At 55.2% G+C, this 17,709-nt stretch overlaps 1 protein-coding gene across 1 annotated transcript in view; it reads right to left on the bottom strand.

Annotated features, from left to right (window-relative positions):
• The window catches only part of LOC131564026 (gamma-aminobutyric acid receptor subunit gamma-4), a 43,237-nt gene extending 34,050 nt beyond the window's left edge, over positions 1–9,187 (bottom strand). The window contains exons 1-3 of the mRNA XM_058814284.1: positions 9,046–9,187; positions 3,155–3,303; positions 2,884–2,951 (exon numbers count right to left, since the gene is read on the bottom strand). Of these exons, the coding sequence (XP_058670267.1) occupies positions 2,884–2,951; positions 3,155–3,303; positions 9,046–9,101 (273 nt within the window). The 5' untranslated portion in view covers positions 9,102–9,187. The remainder of the gene's footprint in view (positions 1–2,883; positions 2,952–3,154; positions 3,304–9,045) is intronic.
• Between the last annotated feature and the right edge of the window lie 8,522 nt (positions 9,188–17,709).

Genomic DNA, 17,709 nt, shown 5'->3' with positions numbered 1-17,709 from the left:
GATTTCCTGGTCTCTAGTAAGGGCTGAGTTCACACAACAGCTTTTCCCCTTGGTGGGGGTGTCTGTTGTCATTGCCTGGAATCTTGTTTCCCCAAAAATACCAGAGATACTGAATGTGCCTGGAGCTGCTGTACCTGCAGCCATTTCTGGCTGGTGCTAGCCCAGCAGATCCAAAATCCTGCAAGCCTGGGATGGACGCACACACATTCCCACATCCCCATCACCATGGCAGAAGCTGTGTTTCTTAGGAAACCAGCCTAGCAGCAGCATCCCTGTTTAGGAGGAGAGATGAACTCTGGATGCAGAGTGGATTTTAGAAACCACTCTCTGCTGCTAGCACCTGCCTGGCTCTGCAGTGCTCCCATGGCAGAGAGGGCTGGAAAAGAGTGGTGAGGGAAGGATGAGAGGGAAAGGGAAGGATGAAGATGTGCTCTGGGTTTTGTGGGGGTTTCTTGGCAAAGCAGGTAGAGCAGCCAGCTGTGACATGACCCTTGTGCTCTACATGCAGGCTCTCCTGAAGGGGTGAGCACACCCTGCCCCTGCACTGCTGCTCTTGTGCCACCTTGGCCTCACACCCCCATGGGCTGCAGGGGCTCGTGGCAGGGTGTCAAAACCCAGGACATCCCTCAGGCTGTCCTGGATTGCCCAAACCCCTGCCAGGGGGCTCAGAGACCCTGGCACAGAGCCCAAGACCCCTGTGCCTTTGATCATGACCCATGGAAAAAACTGCCAACCTTATATGAGGATCTGCAAGCCACGAAAGTTTGAGTAGAATAATAGTTAGTTTGTCACGGGGTAAAAAATAGATTTTTGGGGTTTTTAGAATGTGAAAAATACATTTTTGGGGTTTTTAGAATAGGGGTTCAGGGGGCAAGATGGAGGGATCTGGGTATGTCCAGCCTTTCTCCTTCTTCTTCTTGGCCTCCATCTTCTGCTGTGATGGTGGCACTTTTGGATTGGTTTAAGGTAGAAGCTCACTGTCTAACATAGGTGATAGGTATTGGGAAGTTGTGGTAAATAATGTACATGTAGTTTTTAGTATAAAAAGATAACACTGCCCTGGGAGCAGGCAGAGTGCCTGGAACTGTCCTGCTGGACAGACCTCAGCAGGCCAGAGACAGAATGTTATAGATAAGAAAGAATAAACAACCTTGAGAACAAGAACAGAAGAATCCTGACTCCTTCTTCAACTGCTGGGCTGGGAAAAGAGACTTTCTAACACATCTTGGGGTCATTGTGAGCAGCAGAAGTCCCAAGAGCAGGGGGTGACACCCACCCAACTCAGGCTGTGGTTCTGCACCTTGAGCTGGGCATGCTGCAGCAATGCAAGGAAATTCTGAGCCTCGAGGCTGTCCCTGCTGGGCCTCCTGTTGGGCCCTCATGGTGTGAGCTGGTGCCCAGGCAGTGCCCATCTGGTGGCTCGTGAGCAGGAGCTGCCAGGGGCACATCCTTGTGGTGGTGAGCAGCCAGAAGGGCTGCTTCAAAATGCTTCTTGGAGTGGAACTGGTACCTCAGCTACTGTACCATCCCTCTATCCCCAGAGGGGTTTGTTCCTTGGAGATGTTGTACTTTGGAAGGTAAAAATAACTTGCCTATCATGGGAACTTGGTGTTTTTTGGGGTTTTTTTTTTGGTGTTTTTTTTTTTTTTTTTTGGTTTTTGTTTTGGTTTTTGGTTGTTTTTTTTTTTTTTTTTTTTTTAGTTTAAGGGGGATGGTTTTGTTCCTGCTCTGTTTTGCATTGGGAAAAAATAAAAAATAAACAACCAAATTATCCTGGCTGTATCTTGCTTTTGTCCCCTCAACCTCACTGCCCAATGGACTGGAGAAGTCTTTCAAAACCTGACAACAGTCAGGTTTGCTCCTTGCTAGAAAAGGGAAAAAAGATGACTTTGCAGGGAAAATAGTAATAATAATAATAATAAAGGAAGTTTCCTGTGAAAATTAAATAGCCAACAGTTGCTCTTCTGATCAAAGAGTGTCTGTGTTAGGTGTTTTCACAGCTCTTGGTACAGCTGGGTCCTGAGCCATAAGGAGAAATTGTCACAGTCCTGGTGGCATCTCTCTAAAGTGCTAGACTATGAAGAAGAAACATTGGACCTGAAGACCCCCTGCTTTCCCCTTGCCCAGCACCACAGGCTAGGCCTGGGCACTCAGGTTTCACACTGCCATGGAAACCATGGGAACCATCTCCAGGTACCCCTCTCAGCCCTCCTGGTTCCACCTCGCCCTGAACATCCTGGTGCCCACACACTTCCCAGGGAGGAGAGGGCAAAGCCACCAGGCAGGAGTGTCTGCCACCCCTTCCAGCAGAGACCAGAGAGGGCATCACCCACAGTGGAAGGGTTGTGGGCTCACCAAGGCCACTCGAGAACCTTGCTCCTCACCAGGGATGGTGCTCAGGGCTCTCCAGCTCCCAGCAGGTCAGAGCACCTTCACCAAAGGAAAAGAAATCTTCTCTCATGCCAACACCACCTTCACACTGCCATGGGGAGGGGACACCGTGCCCTGCAGGCACATGAGCAATCACCATCGATGGTGTTCAGATCTTTCCAGCTCCAGCTCCCAGCAGGTCAGAGCACCCTCACTAAGGGAAAGGAAACTTCCAATGATGCCAACATCACCTTCACACCATGTCTAGGCAGCAGGACACAACCTGCCCCAGCTGGGCCAGCCCTGCAGTGGGAAGGTGACACGCAAGCAATCACCATCGATGGTGCCCAGGGCTCTCCAGCTCCAGCTCCCAGCAGGTCAGAGCACCCTCACCAAGGGAAAGGAAACCTCTCATGTCAACACCACCTTCACACTGCCACGGGGAGGGGACACTGTGCCCTGCAGGCACCATGAGGAGGGGACACCGTGCCCTGCATGCACACCAGCACTCACCATCTGGATGACAGACACCGGCCCGATGCTGTTCACGTAGATATCCACATCAATGAAGGTGGGCTTGACTGGAAAGACAAGAAAACAGGCACCATCAGCTGGGCCAGGAGCATTGGCAGAGGGATTAGACAAAGAATGATCCCATCTGGGATGAGCGTGGCTCTACCACAACAAAAATCCCAGCTCCAGCAAGCACCAAAGCATGGAAAACACAGGACATGGCCAGGCCAGGTCACACCTGTGGCCACAGGGAGCTTCAGGGAACACTTACTGCCAATGTCAGGCCTCAGCTTGTTGTCATAGTTCTTGAGCAGCGAGTTGAGGATCTGCGTGGCATCGGTCTCCTGTGCCTTGGGCGTGAGGACCCAGGTTTTATTGATGCTGAGGTAATCATAATCGTATTCCTCTGTGCTCTCACACCTGCAGAGGAGAGACAGAGGGCAGGGACGTGGCTGTGGCAGCTCTCTGGCACTCCCTGGGAGTGGGGGCACAGCTGTGTTCCAGAGATACCAAAGGAGGAGGATGCAGTGCAGCTAAAAGGCACAGCATGAGGAGCTCAGGGATCTCCTCTCAGCCACACTACTAAGAAGGCACAACTCACCTGGCACCTCTGCTCACTTCAGGGTCACCAGACATGCTGGGGACTTGCCACCAGTGAGAAAAACTAGCATGGAGTGCTTCACCTCCTCCTCAGCTCCCTTTGGAGGCACACTGCTCATCCCCGAGGTGTGGGAGGCAGTCCCTGCTTTCCCTGCCTTCCTGCTCATCCCACCCAGCAGCTCCTGCTGCCAGAGCTGCCTGTTCACCTCAAATACCTCCACTGCTCTGCCTGCTGCTGACACCTGAAGCAGGCTTCCTCTGAGGGAAGAGACAGTGACAAAACAGTGGTTTTGGGGAGCAAGACATTTGCAATGAATGCATTTCAGAGAAAAGAGGTCCTTATCTACCACACAGGCATCCTGCATGCCAGGAAGCCAGCCATCTGCCCTGCACGGATCCCTGGAAATTAAAGCCTTATGCAAACTCCTCTGTCTCCAGGCCACGACCTGCCACAACCCATTCCCTGCACTCACCAACCCTTCCTCCCCAGCCTGTGGCATGAGCTCCCATTTAAGGATGCCCCATCTTCCCAATCTCCCAGCCAGGCAAGAAAAGCTCATATCCATCCTCTTTTGGACACCATCCACTCAGCAACAGCTTCTCTCGCTGCCTTTCAACCCTGCCCTCTCTAAACCTTTCACACTCCTCCCTTTTCCTAGAGGAGTTTTCCTAAAGCATCTAATTAGATTAGGTTCACATGGTCACCCGGGAAATTGCAACCACCTGCCACTGCTCTGGGCAGCTCATCCACATGGCTGTCCCTGGAATGCCACAGCCATGTGTGGGAGAGGATGCCAGCACAGCCCCCTCCACGTCTGCCATGGCAGTGTGTCACCTGCTCCAGTGACAGCGAGGGTCTCTCAGTGGGAGCTGTCACCGTGCTGACACTTCTCAGCTGGAGCCTCACAGCTCCGAGGTGTAGCCAGGCACCACGGGGCTGTTAAAAATAGGTTAGAAACTGTTGTAAAATAGTTGTTAGACCGCTAAGCATGTGCTGTTAGTTTGGTTATTATATTGTAAAAGGGGTTAAAAGGGTGGTTGTAAGAAATCTGGTACACAATGTGCCATAACACACCTCAGTAAAGTGCAGCACCAGCCAGCCTGGACAGAACTGTAATGGCCAATCGAGCGCAAATGCAAATGAAGGATCCAAAAAGAAACCTTCATGCAAGTGAAGGATCCAAAAGAAACCAATCCAAAGGGACAAAAAGCAGGATCAAAAGGGGCTTTGACCCACTGAATCTGTGCTGCTCCATCTGGGACATCGGGGCCATTGCCCCAGCACCAGCGCTGCTCCATCTTCAACGGGAATGCTCCTGCTTGGGCCGGAGCCCCCTTGCTTTGGGCCTTTCTTTTCTTACAATAAATGCTGAAATCACTTTAGCACCGAGAGCCTGCTCTCGTTTTGAACAGATCCCACCTCCCTCCAGCGCCTGCGGAGGCACAGCCTGGCCGATGCACTCGGAGGGGTCGAAAAAGCATTAAATTGACACGTTGCGGCCGATTTGTCAGATGCCCCTCTCCCAAAACTCCAGCCAAAACTCGGTTTTAAAACTCTTTGCATCTCTGGGGCGCCGGGACGTGTCCCCCGGCCGGGCCGGGCTGCCTGCCGCCGCGCATTAGGTGTTGCTACATCAGCGCATTGTCTCCCGTCTGATTGCGCTGCGCTTGCTAACCACGCTCAAGGAGTGTTAAGCAGCGCTGGCAGGATGCTCTTCCCCATCCCAGCAGCGCCCTGGCCGGGCTCTCGCCGTGGCCTTGGCTCCCAAAGGCGGGCGGGCAGGGAGCTCCAAGCAGCCAGCAGCTCTAGGGGCACGGGGCACAGTGCCAGGGTGGCACAGGGCACACTGCCAGCCCACCCCAGAGGGTGGCATGGGGCACACTGCCAGGGTAGCACAGGGGACACTGCCAACCCACCCCAGGGTGGCACAGGGGCACAGGGTACACTGCCAGCCCAGCCCAGAGGGCACAGAGCACACTGGAACATGTGCCCACAGCACAGCTCAGGGCGAGGGAAAGCAACCCAAAATGCAATCCAAACTGCAATCTGAACTGCTTCCCTTCTGCCAGAGTATTGGGTGATGGAGGCTGCCTCATGCACTGAAATGTTTTCTCCGTGTTCCCTTCCTCTGACTTTCTTGAAGTCACCTGCCAGTGCTGAACTCTGCACATCTCCCTGCCCTGCCAAAATTCCCGGTCCTCTGAGAAACTGTCAGGCTACAGCAGAAATTGAAATATCCCTCTGTGGGCTGAGCAAACCCCATCTGAGCTTGCCCTGCTCTCAGACTTCTGGTTTCCCCCCATTTAGTGTCACTGATTAACACACTGAGGCTTGGGGTAGCATTTCCAGGGAGTCACATCCCTATTACGGATGCAGGGACGCTACAAAAAATATGCTTTTTGCTAATGCGGCTAATCCCAGCCGACTAAACCATACTAAGCCATCTTAGCATAAGCAAGCCAGCTTTTGCTGGAGAAAATATGATTTTTCTGAGTGCCTGTGCACACACAGACACACATCAGCCCTTGCTGGTTAAGAGTGTAACTCTCATGCCACCCTATTGCAAGCCACTGCCTCCTCCCTGGTTTCTCTTCTTGGTGGCCCCACTTTAAACTGAGAAGGCAAGAGCCCGAGATCTATTGCAGAGAAGAGGTGTTAAGGTGACATGAGCATCCCCCCTCCAGCTGCTAATGGAAATGTCACACTGCAGACCTGAGAGATCCCCAACATGCTGTGAACACTGCCTGGCCTGGCAGCTCCGTCTCCAGGCACAAAGCAGCTGGCTTGGTGACAGGGGACAGCCACTTCTCATATGTCTCTGTGCAGCTAGGGGGAAAGGCAGAGCTGTGTTTCCTCACCTCTGCACGTTGAGATGCCAGAACACCCTCCTCAGAGCAGGGCCATGGGCTGGGACACAGCCACAGTGTGGGCAGGGGGTGACAGCAGGGCAGAACGGGGGCATTGCAAGGAAACCCTTGGTGCTGACAGAGGAGCTGGGGCCATGGCAGCTCCTGCTGGTGCCCCGAGCAGGAGGCTGGCACGGCAGGGAGGTGTCCTTTCGGATGCGCTCACATGCATGGATGAGGTTGGACAATTCTCCCTGGGCAGCCTGTGGCATTACAGCAGGACAGAGCCGTGCCTCACTCCGATTCCCTGTTCCTCAGGCAGACACCTGTTTGGCTGAGGCTTCCAAACACTCACTGCTGGGGAAACTCACCTGAGGAGCTGTGCCTGGCTCCCTCCCCTGTGCCCAAGGTGTTCCCTTGGCAGGAGCAGGGGAAGAACAACAAGAGCCACGAAGAAACTTCTGCTCCGTGCCTGCTGGGGCGGCTGGTGGTGCTTGGCTGGGCTGCACACCCACTGTCACTGCTGCTGCTGGTGGCCCTGAGGCAGGAGCCTCCCAGCACAGATGCAGATCCCCGGGCTGTATCCAGCCCTGCTGCAAGCACAACGGAAAGCATTCCCTGCTCCCAAGAAAAAGAGAGCAGCAAAATGCAACAACAACGTTTCCCTTGGTCAAAAAGCACTGTGGTCAGTTCTAATTACCACATGCTAATGTGTCCTTACTCACCCAGCCCAATGCCCCCTAGGGTTGTAGGCACAGGGGTGAGGACTCTGAATTAAAAGCAGGCAGAGGATTTAAGGATGGGGGCTCTAACTGCCCCTACCCATCTCACATCTCTTCCCACCTCTGACAACACACTCCATGAAGCCCCAGTGCTCCAATCTGCATGGTTTGAGGCACCTGCCCAGCCCAGCATCGGGTGTGATGCTGTGCAGGGATCCTGCCTTCCTGCCCTCAGGGCTCAGAGCTGGCTGCCCTGGTCCCAGCCGAGGCAGTGCCCTGGGAGAGGCTGGTGAAGGAGCCTCTGTGCTGGGGGCACCCTCTGGGGAGTGCTAAATCACCTGGCAAAAAGCACCCAGCCCCTGCAGTGCCAGGGGAAGGGTGCTGCTGCTTGTACCAGGAGAAGAGCTCACATGCACAGCTCTGTTTGCAGAGCTCCTCACCCCAGCACCCACCATGAGGAACAGGGAAGAGGAGATTTTAAACCCTCCACAACTGCACCCAGGAAAAACGCAGCAGATGCAGAGCAAGACCCTGATATAACTTGCTCTTTTTTCTCCTCTAACAGGATTCCTCTCCCACTCCATCATGCCCACCCTCCGCAAACCTCCACTGCTCCTGGCAAAGCAGGGCTCAGGCTTGAGGCACTGGGCAGAGGAGAGCCTGGGCCAGCTGTAGGGTGAGCATTCCTGCCCAAGGGGATGTGAATACATTAATACAACACATTTAATTACTCCTCCGTGTGATCCTGCAGCTCACAACTCACCCTCTGGAGATGCAGGGCTCGTGGCAATGCTCTGCAGGGATGGTGGGGCACAGGAACCGGGACCACCACGGATCCACCCCCTCTCAGCCCCCCAGTGCCCCTGGCACCTGCAGGGATCTCCTCCCGGGAGGTTTTGTGCCAGGGCACGGCAGAGAATGGGTGTCAGGGCATGACCAGCGGGGCAGCTCCTGCTCCTCGACCCTGGGAAGGCCAAACCACGCAGGACCATGGCAGGGATGGAGTTTGTGCCCACCCCCGGGGTCGGGAAGCATTGGCAGGGCAGGCCATTAGTGGCAGGATTCATGCTCTCTGTCCCTGGCTGCATCTGTAATGGGATTTGATCGGCTTTAAGGCGGCTTATTCTGCCAATTAGCTTCAGCCAGTGAAATCCCTCTTCCCCCAAGCCCTGGGGGTAACAATCTGCTGACAACATGTTCTTTCCCCATCTAGCCATTAAACTCATCAGCCGGGCTAGGAATCGTAAAAAAAAAAAAAAAAAAAAAAAAAAAAAAAAAAAAAAGAAAAAAACGGAAAGAGAAACTTGAAACCCCCTTGTGCGTGGGCCCTTTCATCGCTGTTTACAGAAAAGCCTACGATACGAAGGGCTGGCCCTGGGAGAGCACTGCCACCTGCCCGCCCCTGCCTCCGCTCGCTCGCCTCCTTGGGGGCACCGGGCTGGCACCGGGCTGGCAGCGGGCACCCAGAGCCGCGACCCGCGGCCAACCTGTGGAGCAGGGCAGGAGCCCGCACACCCTGCGGGGGCTTCGGGGTCCCGGGATGGAGTGCAAGGAAGGGGACCCAGGCTCCTTCCCAGCCAGCCCTACTGCACGTGGGAATGCCCCGGGGGTGGATGGAGCTCCCGGAGGTGCCCGGCTCGCTCCGGTCCTGCTCCGGGCACCCCCGAAGGAGCTCGGCCCCCGGCAGGGTCAGCCAGCGGGGTGACGGCAGGGTCCCCCGGCAGGATCAGCCAGCGGGGCGATGCCAGGGTGGAAAGCGAGCTGCCCTCTCCATTCCGGCATGCGGAACGGGAGCCCGGGGTGCGGAGGACATGCGGGCACTCGGTGCTGCCGCGACGGGACCCGCTGGAAGGGACAGCCGGAGGTGCCAAATCCCCGCTGGAGCCGGGCTGGCGAGCTAGGGGAGAAGCGCTGCCACTCCAACCCCCTCCTCTCGCATTGCCCCGACGGGTAAACTGAGGCAGGGAGGGGGCGTGAGGGGGGCGGCACTCACCTGGCGCGCAGGACCGGCCCGAGGGCCAGGCAGAGCAGCAGCACCGTCCGGGGCATCTCTGCGAGGCGAGGGCGGCCCCGGGGGCGGCGCGGGGCCGTGCGGGGCTCAGCGCGGGGCCGGGCCGGGGGCGGCGACCGGGCCCCCCCGCTGCCCGCAGCGCCGCGCTCCGGCCCCGCCGCCGCCCCCCCCGCTCCGGCCGCGCTCCGCGAACTTGGGCATCGCTGCTGCTGCTGCTCCGGGCGGCGGCGGCGGCGGGGAGGGGCTGGCGGCGGCTCCTGCCTCCCCGCAACGGGGCCGGCCTCCCCCGCAGCCCCGGGGCTGAGCGCCGCCGCCGGGGGGGCTGAGCAGCACCGAGAGGCGCATCTGCCGCGGAGCGAGCATCGTCAGCTGCTGCCAGCAGCGCCCGCTCCCCCTCTGCGGAACGAGGCGGTGGATTTCTCGATTTCTCTTAATACTCCTCGCCCTTTTTTTTTTTTTTTTTCTTCTTCTTTTGCATGTACAACAGTTAGGGTGTTTGTCTAAAAAAAGAAAGAGTGGGTAATTATTGCTGCAAGGCGGCAGGCCGCGCTGGGCTGAGGTGCAGCCCGGAGAGGGTCCTTTCCCACCTGTTGGGGCTGCTGCCCCGCAAAGCAGCCGTGAGGGTGTGTGGGGAGGAGCTGAGGGACAGCTGGGGGCTCCCAGCCTGTCGCTCTTTGCCTTCAGAGCTTGCCAAGATGCACTGGGGCATTCCTGTACTGACACCCGAGTGGCAAACAGGAGGAGCAGATTCCTTCCTGGGGAGCTGTGGGTGAGAGTTGCTCAGAACAAAGTTTGTCAGACCTACACGAGGTACCAAGAATTGTCCTTTAGTGTTTAGCTGCAGGCTGAGGTGCAGGAGCTGGTCCCCAGAGCTGGCCTTGCATCTCTGGTAATTCTGATGGCAAATCCAGCTCCTCTGGACCAGAGCAGAACCATCCCTTTTACTGAGAGCTGACTCTCCTCTCACTCCTGGGCCTGGCACACGAGGAGAGGGCAAATCCCTGCTCTGCTCTCCATTTGAAGCGTTCTGGTGCTGCTGCTTGGCTTGCCCATTCCCCAGGCACAGCCAGGACCAGTCTGGGTGGTGATGGGGACACCACAGGAGGACAAGCAGCAATAACAGCAGCACACCTGGGTGGTTTTTCCAGGCTCTCTCCCTTGCTGGTTACTGCAATGATCCCCTTAAGCTCGAGCTGAGATCTGAGCAGCCCCAAAGCCACAAGAGGCAGCTGTAGGCATCAGGGCTCCGAGATGGCATTTTCCTGGAATGAAGCAGCTACAGATGATGTTGCCTTTGCTTCATGCAAAGAAGCCAGCTCTGGATGGCAGAGTTTACAGGAAGCACATGTCAAAAGAGTAAATAATGAATATCAAAGCAGCACTGAAGGTGGAAAGAGCTCTTTAAGCTTCAAAGCAAGCCACTGGATTGTTCCAGAAGTTCTTCGGGGATCCAGATGAAGCTGAAGTTGGGAAAGGTGCAAGAATAGCTGCAGGGAAGATGTAGCTGTCAAGGATTCTGGCCGCGAGCAGACCACAGAAAATCCAGGGGTTCATATATGTGCTCTCAGCTCCCCCTCAAGACGCAGGATGTGAAGTGGTATGTGGGGAAATTCACAGGACTCATTTCTTCTGACTGCCCCGTTCTGCTGCCTGAAAGCTGAGAGATCTGGGGAGGGCTGTGCTCAGAGCAGTGGAGATGGGCTGGGAAATGCCAGGCAGTCACAGCATCCTCTCATGATGCTGTTTTGGGGACACCTTCCAGGCAATTTTTGTGCACCAGGAGCTTCCAAGCAATTCTTGTCTCAGGTCTCCTTCATTTCCAGGGGTTTAATTTTGTAACTGAGTGCTGAGTCTTTCCCTGGAACCAGGGACAAGAATGAAGCCTGTTGATGGTGTTGGAGAGCAAGGGCACTACTTTTCCAGCAAACACCTTATTTATCAGCAGCACAGGCTTGGCTAGGAAGAAATCCATTTCAAATTCACCATGATTGGTTCTGACCAGGAAAACCACCCTCAGTCCAAATGCTGGGAAGGACAAAATGTCCTGCTCTTATGTTTTGGGAGGGAGCAGGCCCTATTTTCCACTTTGAAGAGACATTTGTTTTGAGGTCTACTGTCATGGGATTTGAAACTTAAACAGGAGATGCAATGCTTTATTCAAGATGTTTTTTATCCCTTCTGGTATTTCAGTTTAACTGGCAAACTAATAAAACCTATTATTTACAGAGTCCTCATGAGCCCAGAGCCTGGGGGGCCAAGCTGCCACAGCAAATGAGGGTTTGGTTGTGCAGCCCTCACTGCAGGATTCAGCTCTGGGAGACAGGGAGACAATTCCAGCCCTGGCCCAAGGATCACAACCCTTGGAAGGATGAGCCTGGGCACATCTGCAGCCCTTCCAAAGCCCTCAGTGCTCTCTCAGAGCCCTTTCTGTGTGCTGCCTGCTCACTGCAGGATTCAGCTCTGGGAGAAAAGGAGACAATTCCAGCCCCGGCCCAAGGATCCCAACCCTTGCAAGGATAGCAGTGCTCTAGGAGGGATGGGCACATCTGGGCACATCTGCAGCCCTTCCCAAAGCCCTCAGTGCCCTCTCAGAGCCCCTTTTGGGATGTGTGCTGCCTGCTCCTGCACTGGGGGTGTGTTTGGAGCAGCAGGGGAAGGCAGGAGGCAAAGCTCTGCCACCTCTTCCCCGTGCAAAGGGCTGGTCACTGCTTGCCTCAGGAGACTGCTCTTCCTCTGGGCTACATCAGAGGGAAAGCTGATACAAGTGGGGAAAAGTATGGCCCCAAGGTGTTCAGGAGCTCATTTGTGAGAAAGTTCAGGCTCTTGGTACTTGCACAATCTCCCTCAGACAGATCTGTCTCTCTCAAGGGTGGAGGAGCACCTGCAGCAGGACTGGAGGAGCCCAGGGAGGGGGAGATCCCAGGGGCTCTGCAGGGACAGGCCAGCTCTGAGAGCACTCCAGGACAAGGAGCTGCCAGGGCATTGGCAGGCAGCAGTGCCAGGGCCATGCAGCAGAGTGCTCTGAAGGGCTGCATGGAGGTGAACTCGCCTTCCCCTCCTCCCTCGCTCCGCACGTCATCTGGCTGAGGACAGAGCACAGCCAGAGCCGCTGTCCTCGATGTCCTCTGTCCTCCTGGCACTGAACTGGTCCTTGGGCTGTCCCCGAGCCACAGCATCCCTGGGAGCAGCTCAGGGCCAGGCCAGGCCCTCTCCCCATGGCCAGGGCACAGGGCTGGTCACCCTCACAGCAGCACCCATGAGGATGGGCACCCTGACTGACCTGGGTGAGCCTGGGAAGGAGAGCTGAGGATCCCTCTGCAAAATTTGGGGGATGAGCACCCTGACAGAGCTGGGTGAGCCTGGGGAAGGAGAGCTGAGGATCCCTCTGCAAAACCTGCAGAATGAGCACCCTGACAGAGCTGGGTGAGCCTGGGGAAGGAGAGCTGAGCATCCTTCTGCAAAACTTGGGGGATGAGCACCCTGACAGACCTGGATGAGCCTGGGGAAGGAGAGCTGAGCATCCTCTGCAAAACCTGGGGGATGAACACCCTGACAGACCTGGATGAGGCAGGAGAAGGACAACTGAGGATCCCTCTGAAAATCCTGCAGGATGAAAACCCCACATAAGGCTTGGCCCTGCTCTCTGACTTGGGGCATGTCCTGTGCTGTAGAAACATTTGTTTACCCTACCAGGGCATTTGTTCAACGTAACCCTGGTTTTGTCTTTTTCAGGCTGGCCAGGCACAGCAGCAGATGCTGTATCTGGGCTCACATGACATCAATAACAGCTTCAGCTGGGCTCTGCCTCCCCACCTTTGTGGACAGCAATGATAGATGAAGCAGACAGGGCACAGTTCGGTTTTTAGGTGCTGGAGTGAACTTGCAGTGCTGACAGATTTAAAAAATGTGTTTGGAGCCTGAACAAATGTGACGTGCATATTTTCCAAGGAGAGTGAAGGGTGTGGGAGGACAGCCCAGGCCGTGGCAGGAGCTGGTGCAGGCTGTCCCGGGGGTGATGAGAGCGTGGATGGGAGTGAGAACTTTACCTCCATCCTCTGCTGCCGTGTCAGGCCTGAAGGAGTCTCTACTTTCCTTCCTTTGCAGGCAGTCCCTCTTCAAAAATTAGTTTTTTAGTGGAAAGAGATCACCAAATGCTAGGTGATCTGATCCTGTGTGTCAGAAGAGCTCTTGCTGTCACCCTGTGGATGGGAAAGGTGCCATTTCCTGGGCTTTTATGGATCTGCTTTTCTGAAACCATCCCCATCCCAGAGCTTCACATGTTACAGTTCTCCTAGGGATGGAAATGCAAAAAGAGAAAATGTGCACGGGAAGGGTTGGGAAGGGAAAGAGAACTGGCAGCATTTGACAGAAAAAAGGGGAAAATCTCAGCAGACAGAGCACCAGGTATTTCAATACTTTTTCAAGTGGAATTTGCATCTGTACGTATGATGCGATACGTCCAGCACGGGACCATGAGCTTGTAGTTTAGACCCCAGAATAGCTCCCATCTTTATTTTACAAACTGTGCAAGTGCTGGCACAAACTTTGGGGACATGCAGCTGCAGGAACAGGAACAGCTGCTTCCCTTCACTGTAGAAACAGAGTGGCTGCTTCTGGATGGAGATCCACTGCTCCTTGGGACCCCACAAGGGGTGGATCTCCATCCTTGATGCCACAATGGTTCAGGGAAGGGGAAAAACAGCCAGGAAAGTCATGAATCCAACAAAAAGTCTCATTGGGATGCAAACTGTTCTTAGTACAGTGTTTCCAGGGGTGCTCAACAGCTGGGAAGAGCTTGGGGCTCTCCTGAGGACAGGCTGGGATTCAGAGCAGAGCCAACACATGGAAGGTGGTGCTGACCATCAAAACCCCGTGGCCAGCAGTGATTTTGACTGTCCCTTCCCCTGCTGCAGCCCCGAGGGCACAGCTGAGGCCACATCAGCCCCTCTGGCCCAAGGATTTAGGAAAAGCAGAGAGGAAGGCACAGCTGCCTTCTGCTGTTAATACCTGTAGGATTTCTGCCCAGGGGCGTGGGGATTTCAATGCCTCCTCTCTCCAGTGGCTCAGGAATGTTTATACACCAGTAAATAATGGAGCTGCTCATCTGTGTCCGGGTGTGGATGTTCAATTACAGCCTCTCCCGCAGCTGATCCCGCGCTCTCCTTGCCTGGCTCTGCTGGCAGTGTGACATTTTGTCAGCCCAGGGATAAGGCAGGGCTGTTGATAAGCAGAGAAACCAGGGAAAGGAGCTTTCCTCCCCTCCTGTGCAGGTGCTGCCTGATCTGGGCTCCCAGGAGCTGTTCTGAGCTGGGGCTGACTCTGAGGCTCTGTGATGGTGCCTGCAGCAAGCCCATTTCTTCACTCCTCTTCCCTTCTGGAGAGTTCTTAGACATTTTCCAGGCCTCTTTAATTTCCTCCTGCATGAAGCTCCAGTGTCTCCTGTGCAGAAGAGGGAGACTCCCTTCTCTCCCAAATGCCAGAACTTGAGGGACACATCTTGGAGGGGCTGTTTTTTGTTGTTTTTAGCGAGGCAGTCCTTGGGACTGTGGCACTGTGGCCCTGAGTGCCACCCCAACAGGGCTTCACCAGCAAGAGCTCAGCAGGGAGGGGACCAGCTGAGGATAGTGCCCAGAGGCACTCTGCCCATCCAGGTCCCAGCACACCCAGCTCGGGGCAGGGGCTGTGCCTGCTCCTTCCTTGGAGCAGCTGGGCAGATCCTCTGCAGATCCTGTGCCCCCCTGCCCCAGAGCATCTTTCATGCAGGGAGAGGGGAGCCTGTGCTGTGCTGCTGTTATCCACTCCCAAATGGGGGAATCAATGGGGCTGCCTCTCCTTCTGTGCCCTCCTGGCCCAGGTGGGACAAGCTGAACCCAGAGCTGCCCTGAGAGCCCCCCATGGTGCTGCCATCAGGGTGCTGTCCCACTGCCACCCTGTGTGCATGGCAGAGCTGCTCCCCAGCCCAGAGCCCATCCAGCTGCTCTCTGTGCACTGCTGGCACTGCCATTTGCACCCTTCCTCCCCATCCCTGGTGCTCCCCAGCCCATGCTCACAGGAGTTCATGGGGAAATGCCAGCTCTGTGCACTGCTGGCACTGCCATTTGCACCCTTCCTCCCCATCCCTGGTGTTCCCCAGCCCATGCTCACAGGAGTTCATGGGGAAATGCCAGCTCTGCTATGCTCCTGAGCTCCAGGATCCCCCGTGAAACACTGACCCAGATCAGCCCTGTGCCGCACGGGGCTGTGCTGTGTGCCTGCTGGGCACAGCCAGCCTCACCCTGCTCCACGATTCTCCTTCCCAACCAAAAGCATGCAAACCCACACCCCGTCCACCAGCAGGCCGTGCTGCCCTGTCCAGTGTTATAAACAAAAAATCTGCCAATTTTTTTTGTGGGGAAAAATAGTTACAGAACCAGTCACACCAGTGTTGCTGCCACAGTGCCACCATTTGTTATCATTTGTTATCATTTGTTATGATAATCGCAAGTCGTTGAAGTTAATAGTTCTTTTTGTATCAGTAAAGGCTAGGGCTAAGTTAATGGCTCTCCTCCCCAGACAGTGAGGGGAAAGGGGGGCATGGGAAGGGGGGCATCAGAAGATGCAAAATAACTTCGAGACCAGCATGCCATGAGAAGTGTCAAATTTACCAAAAAAACCCCCAAAACAACGAGCCAATGCAGAATTAAGAAATTAAAGTGATGCCTAGACGTGAAGAACAGAATGCTGAGTCTGCAGAGATGCTGAAAGCCTTTGTTGCCCCTCGCCCTGAGCAGAGAAATCATCTTAAACCAAGACCCAGAGATGGAAAAGAGTAGAAAGCAGAGATCAGGATCATGCCTATAGCTTCCCTGAGGATGGGACCCCCAGCTCTACTCCTAGGGGACAAAGCTGAGCATTCCTCCTCTTCCAAGTTATCCTGAGAGAGATGATGGAGACTGCAGACCTGTCAGGCTTCCCAATCTTGAGCTGATCGCTTTTAATAAAGTCATAAAATAAAGTCTCCTGCCCTGTTTATTTCATCCAGCACCACCTTCCCTCTCCCCTCTGCTCCCAGCTCCATGCCAGCCCCTGTGCTGGCAGCTGAAGCACAGAGGAGCTGACACCATGCACTGCCCTGCAGCCCCTGTGCTCCCAGAGCCAGCGGAGCAGAAATGCCTGCACATCCAGGAGAGGGATGCTGGCACCAGGATCTGCCGATTGCCAGCACGTCAGGGAAGGAGAGATCGTCTCCTAATGCTCTCTAAGCTCCAATCTTAATCTTGTTCATTGCTGCTAAGTCTCAGAGAAATCGGGCCGATGCCTTGAAAGGAGGCAAAATAAAAAAGATTCAAGAGGAGGCTGAAGGCTCTTCAGAAAACTGAAGAGAAATAATCTTCAAAGGTTCCCACGAGCCCGTGCTCCCCAGCCTGGAAAAGCAGAGCAGATATAAACACTGAGCCTTGCTGGAGTTGTTTTTCAGTCTGGTATTTTCTAGGAGGCGGCAGAAATGTGAAGGCTGGAATATCAGAGAGCACTTGTGGGATCTCAGCACTCAGGGTTTGACTCCTTCCCTGGCAGGCTCAGGTGCCCAAGGCAGAGCCTGGTTCCCATTTCCCCACGGGGGTGAGGGCCAGACAGAGCACAGGAGGGGCTCCAGGTGGGTCTGCAGCCCCTTTGCACTGCAAGGGGGATCCAATCAAGTGGGAACATCTGCACAGAAACTGCCTGTCCTGGGGAAATGAAAGGGGTTACCTGGGGCCGATGGGCTCTGCCAGGGTCCCACCATCAGGGCAAGGACCAGGACACAGCAGCCCCTTGTTCTGCCTCCCCCCTCTGCATCCCTCTGCTTTCAGCATCCCTGAGCCCCATGCCAGCACCCTCTCATCCCCAAACAAGGGACATCCATGGAGGGGCCTCTCCTGCCCTCATATCCTCCCCTAAGGCCTGGGAGGCTCCTCCATGGGAGCTGCTTTCACTCTCTGCACTTGTCACTGCGGGCTGAGCTGCTGCTGCTGCTGATCCCCTCCTCCAAACTCACTTTTAGCCTCCCTGGCAGCCCAAGGTAACACGTGCTGCCATTTAAAAGGGCCTTGCTGTGAAAGGTGCTGCCTTTTCACCTTGCAAAAACTGCTTGTGTTGGGAGGGGAGCAAGGATCATCCATGGCTTGCTCCAAATGCACCCCAGTGCAGAAAGTGGGGTTTGTCCCTCTGTCCCACACACTGCAGAGGGACATGCCCAGCCATGGGGGTTTGCCCTGCAGGGATGGGGATGAGCTGAGGCAGAGCTGGCTGTGCAAGCAGGGTGGGGTCCAAAGAAGGTGCTGCAGGCTGGGGGACAGTCTGTCTGTCTGTCTGTCTGTCTTCAGGCTCCTGGCCGGAGCCTGCTCTGACTCCCCAGGCAGCTCTGCCAGCTCCAGCCTTTGCAGCAAATTTTGCCTTTGTCATTGCCCATGTGCTTGGTGGACAGGGGACTCCTGTCTTCCAGGAGGATGTTAGAAAATGCCTTTCAACTGCAGTAAAATTCACCCTTCTCTCTCCACCTCCCAAAAAAAAATAAAGAGTAAGCCATAATTACACCCACACAGCTCTCCTCACTGCTTCACCCCCCTCTCAGAAAGGCACCGTCATCTACAGAGTGGATATGTTGATTAAAAGTCCCCCAAAATGAAT

This window comes from Ammospiza caudacuta, chromosome 14 (genome assembly GCF_027887145.1).
Source record: "Ammospiza caudacuta isolate bAmmCau1 chromosome 14, bAmmCau1.pri, whole genome shotgun sequence".
NCBI lineage: Eukaryota > Metazoa > Chordata > Aves > Passeriformes > Passerellidae > Ammospiza > Ammospiza caudacuta.
This window is presented reverse-complemented; position numbering and strand designations above follow the sequence as displayed.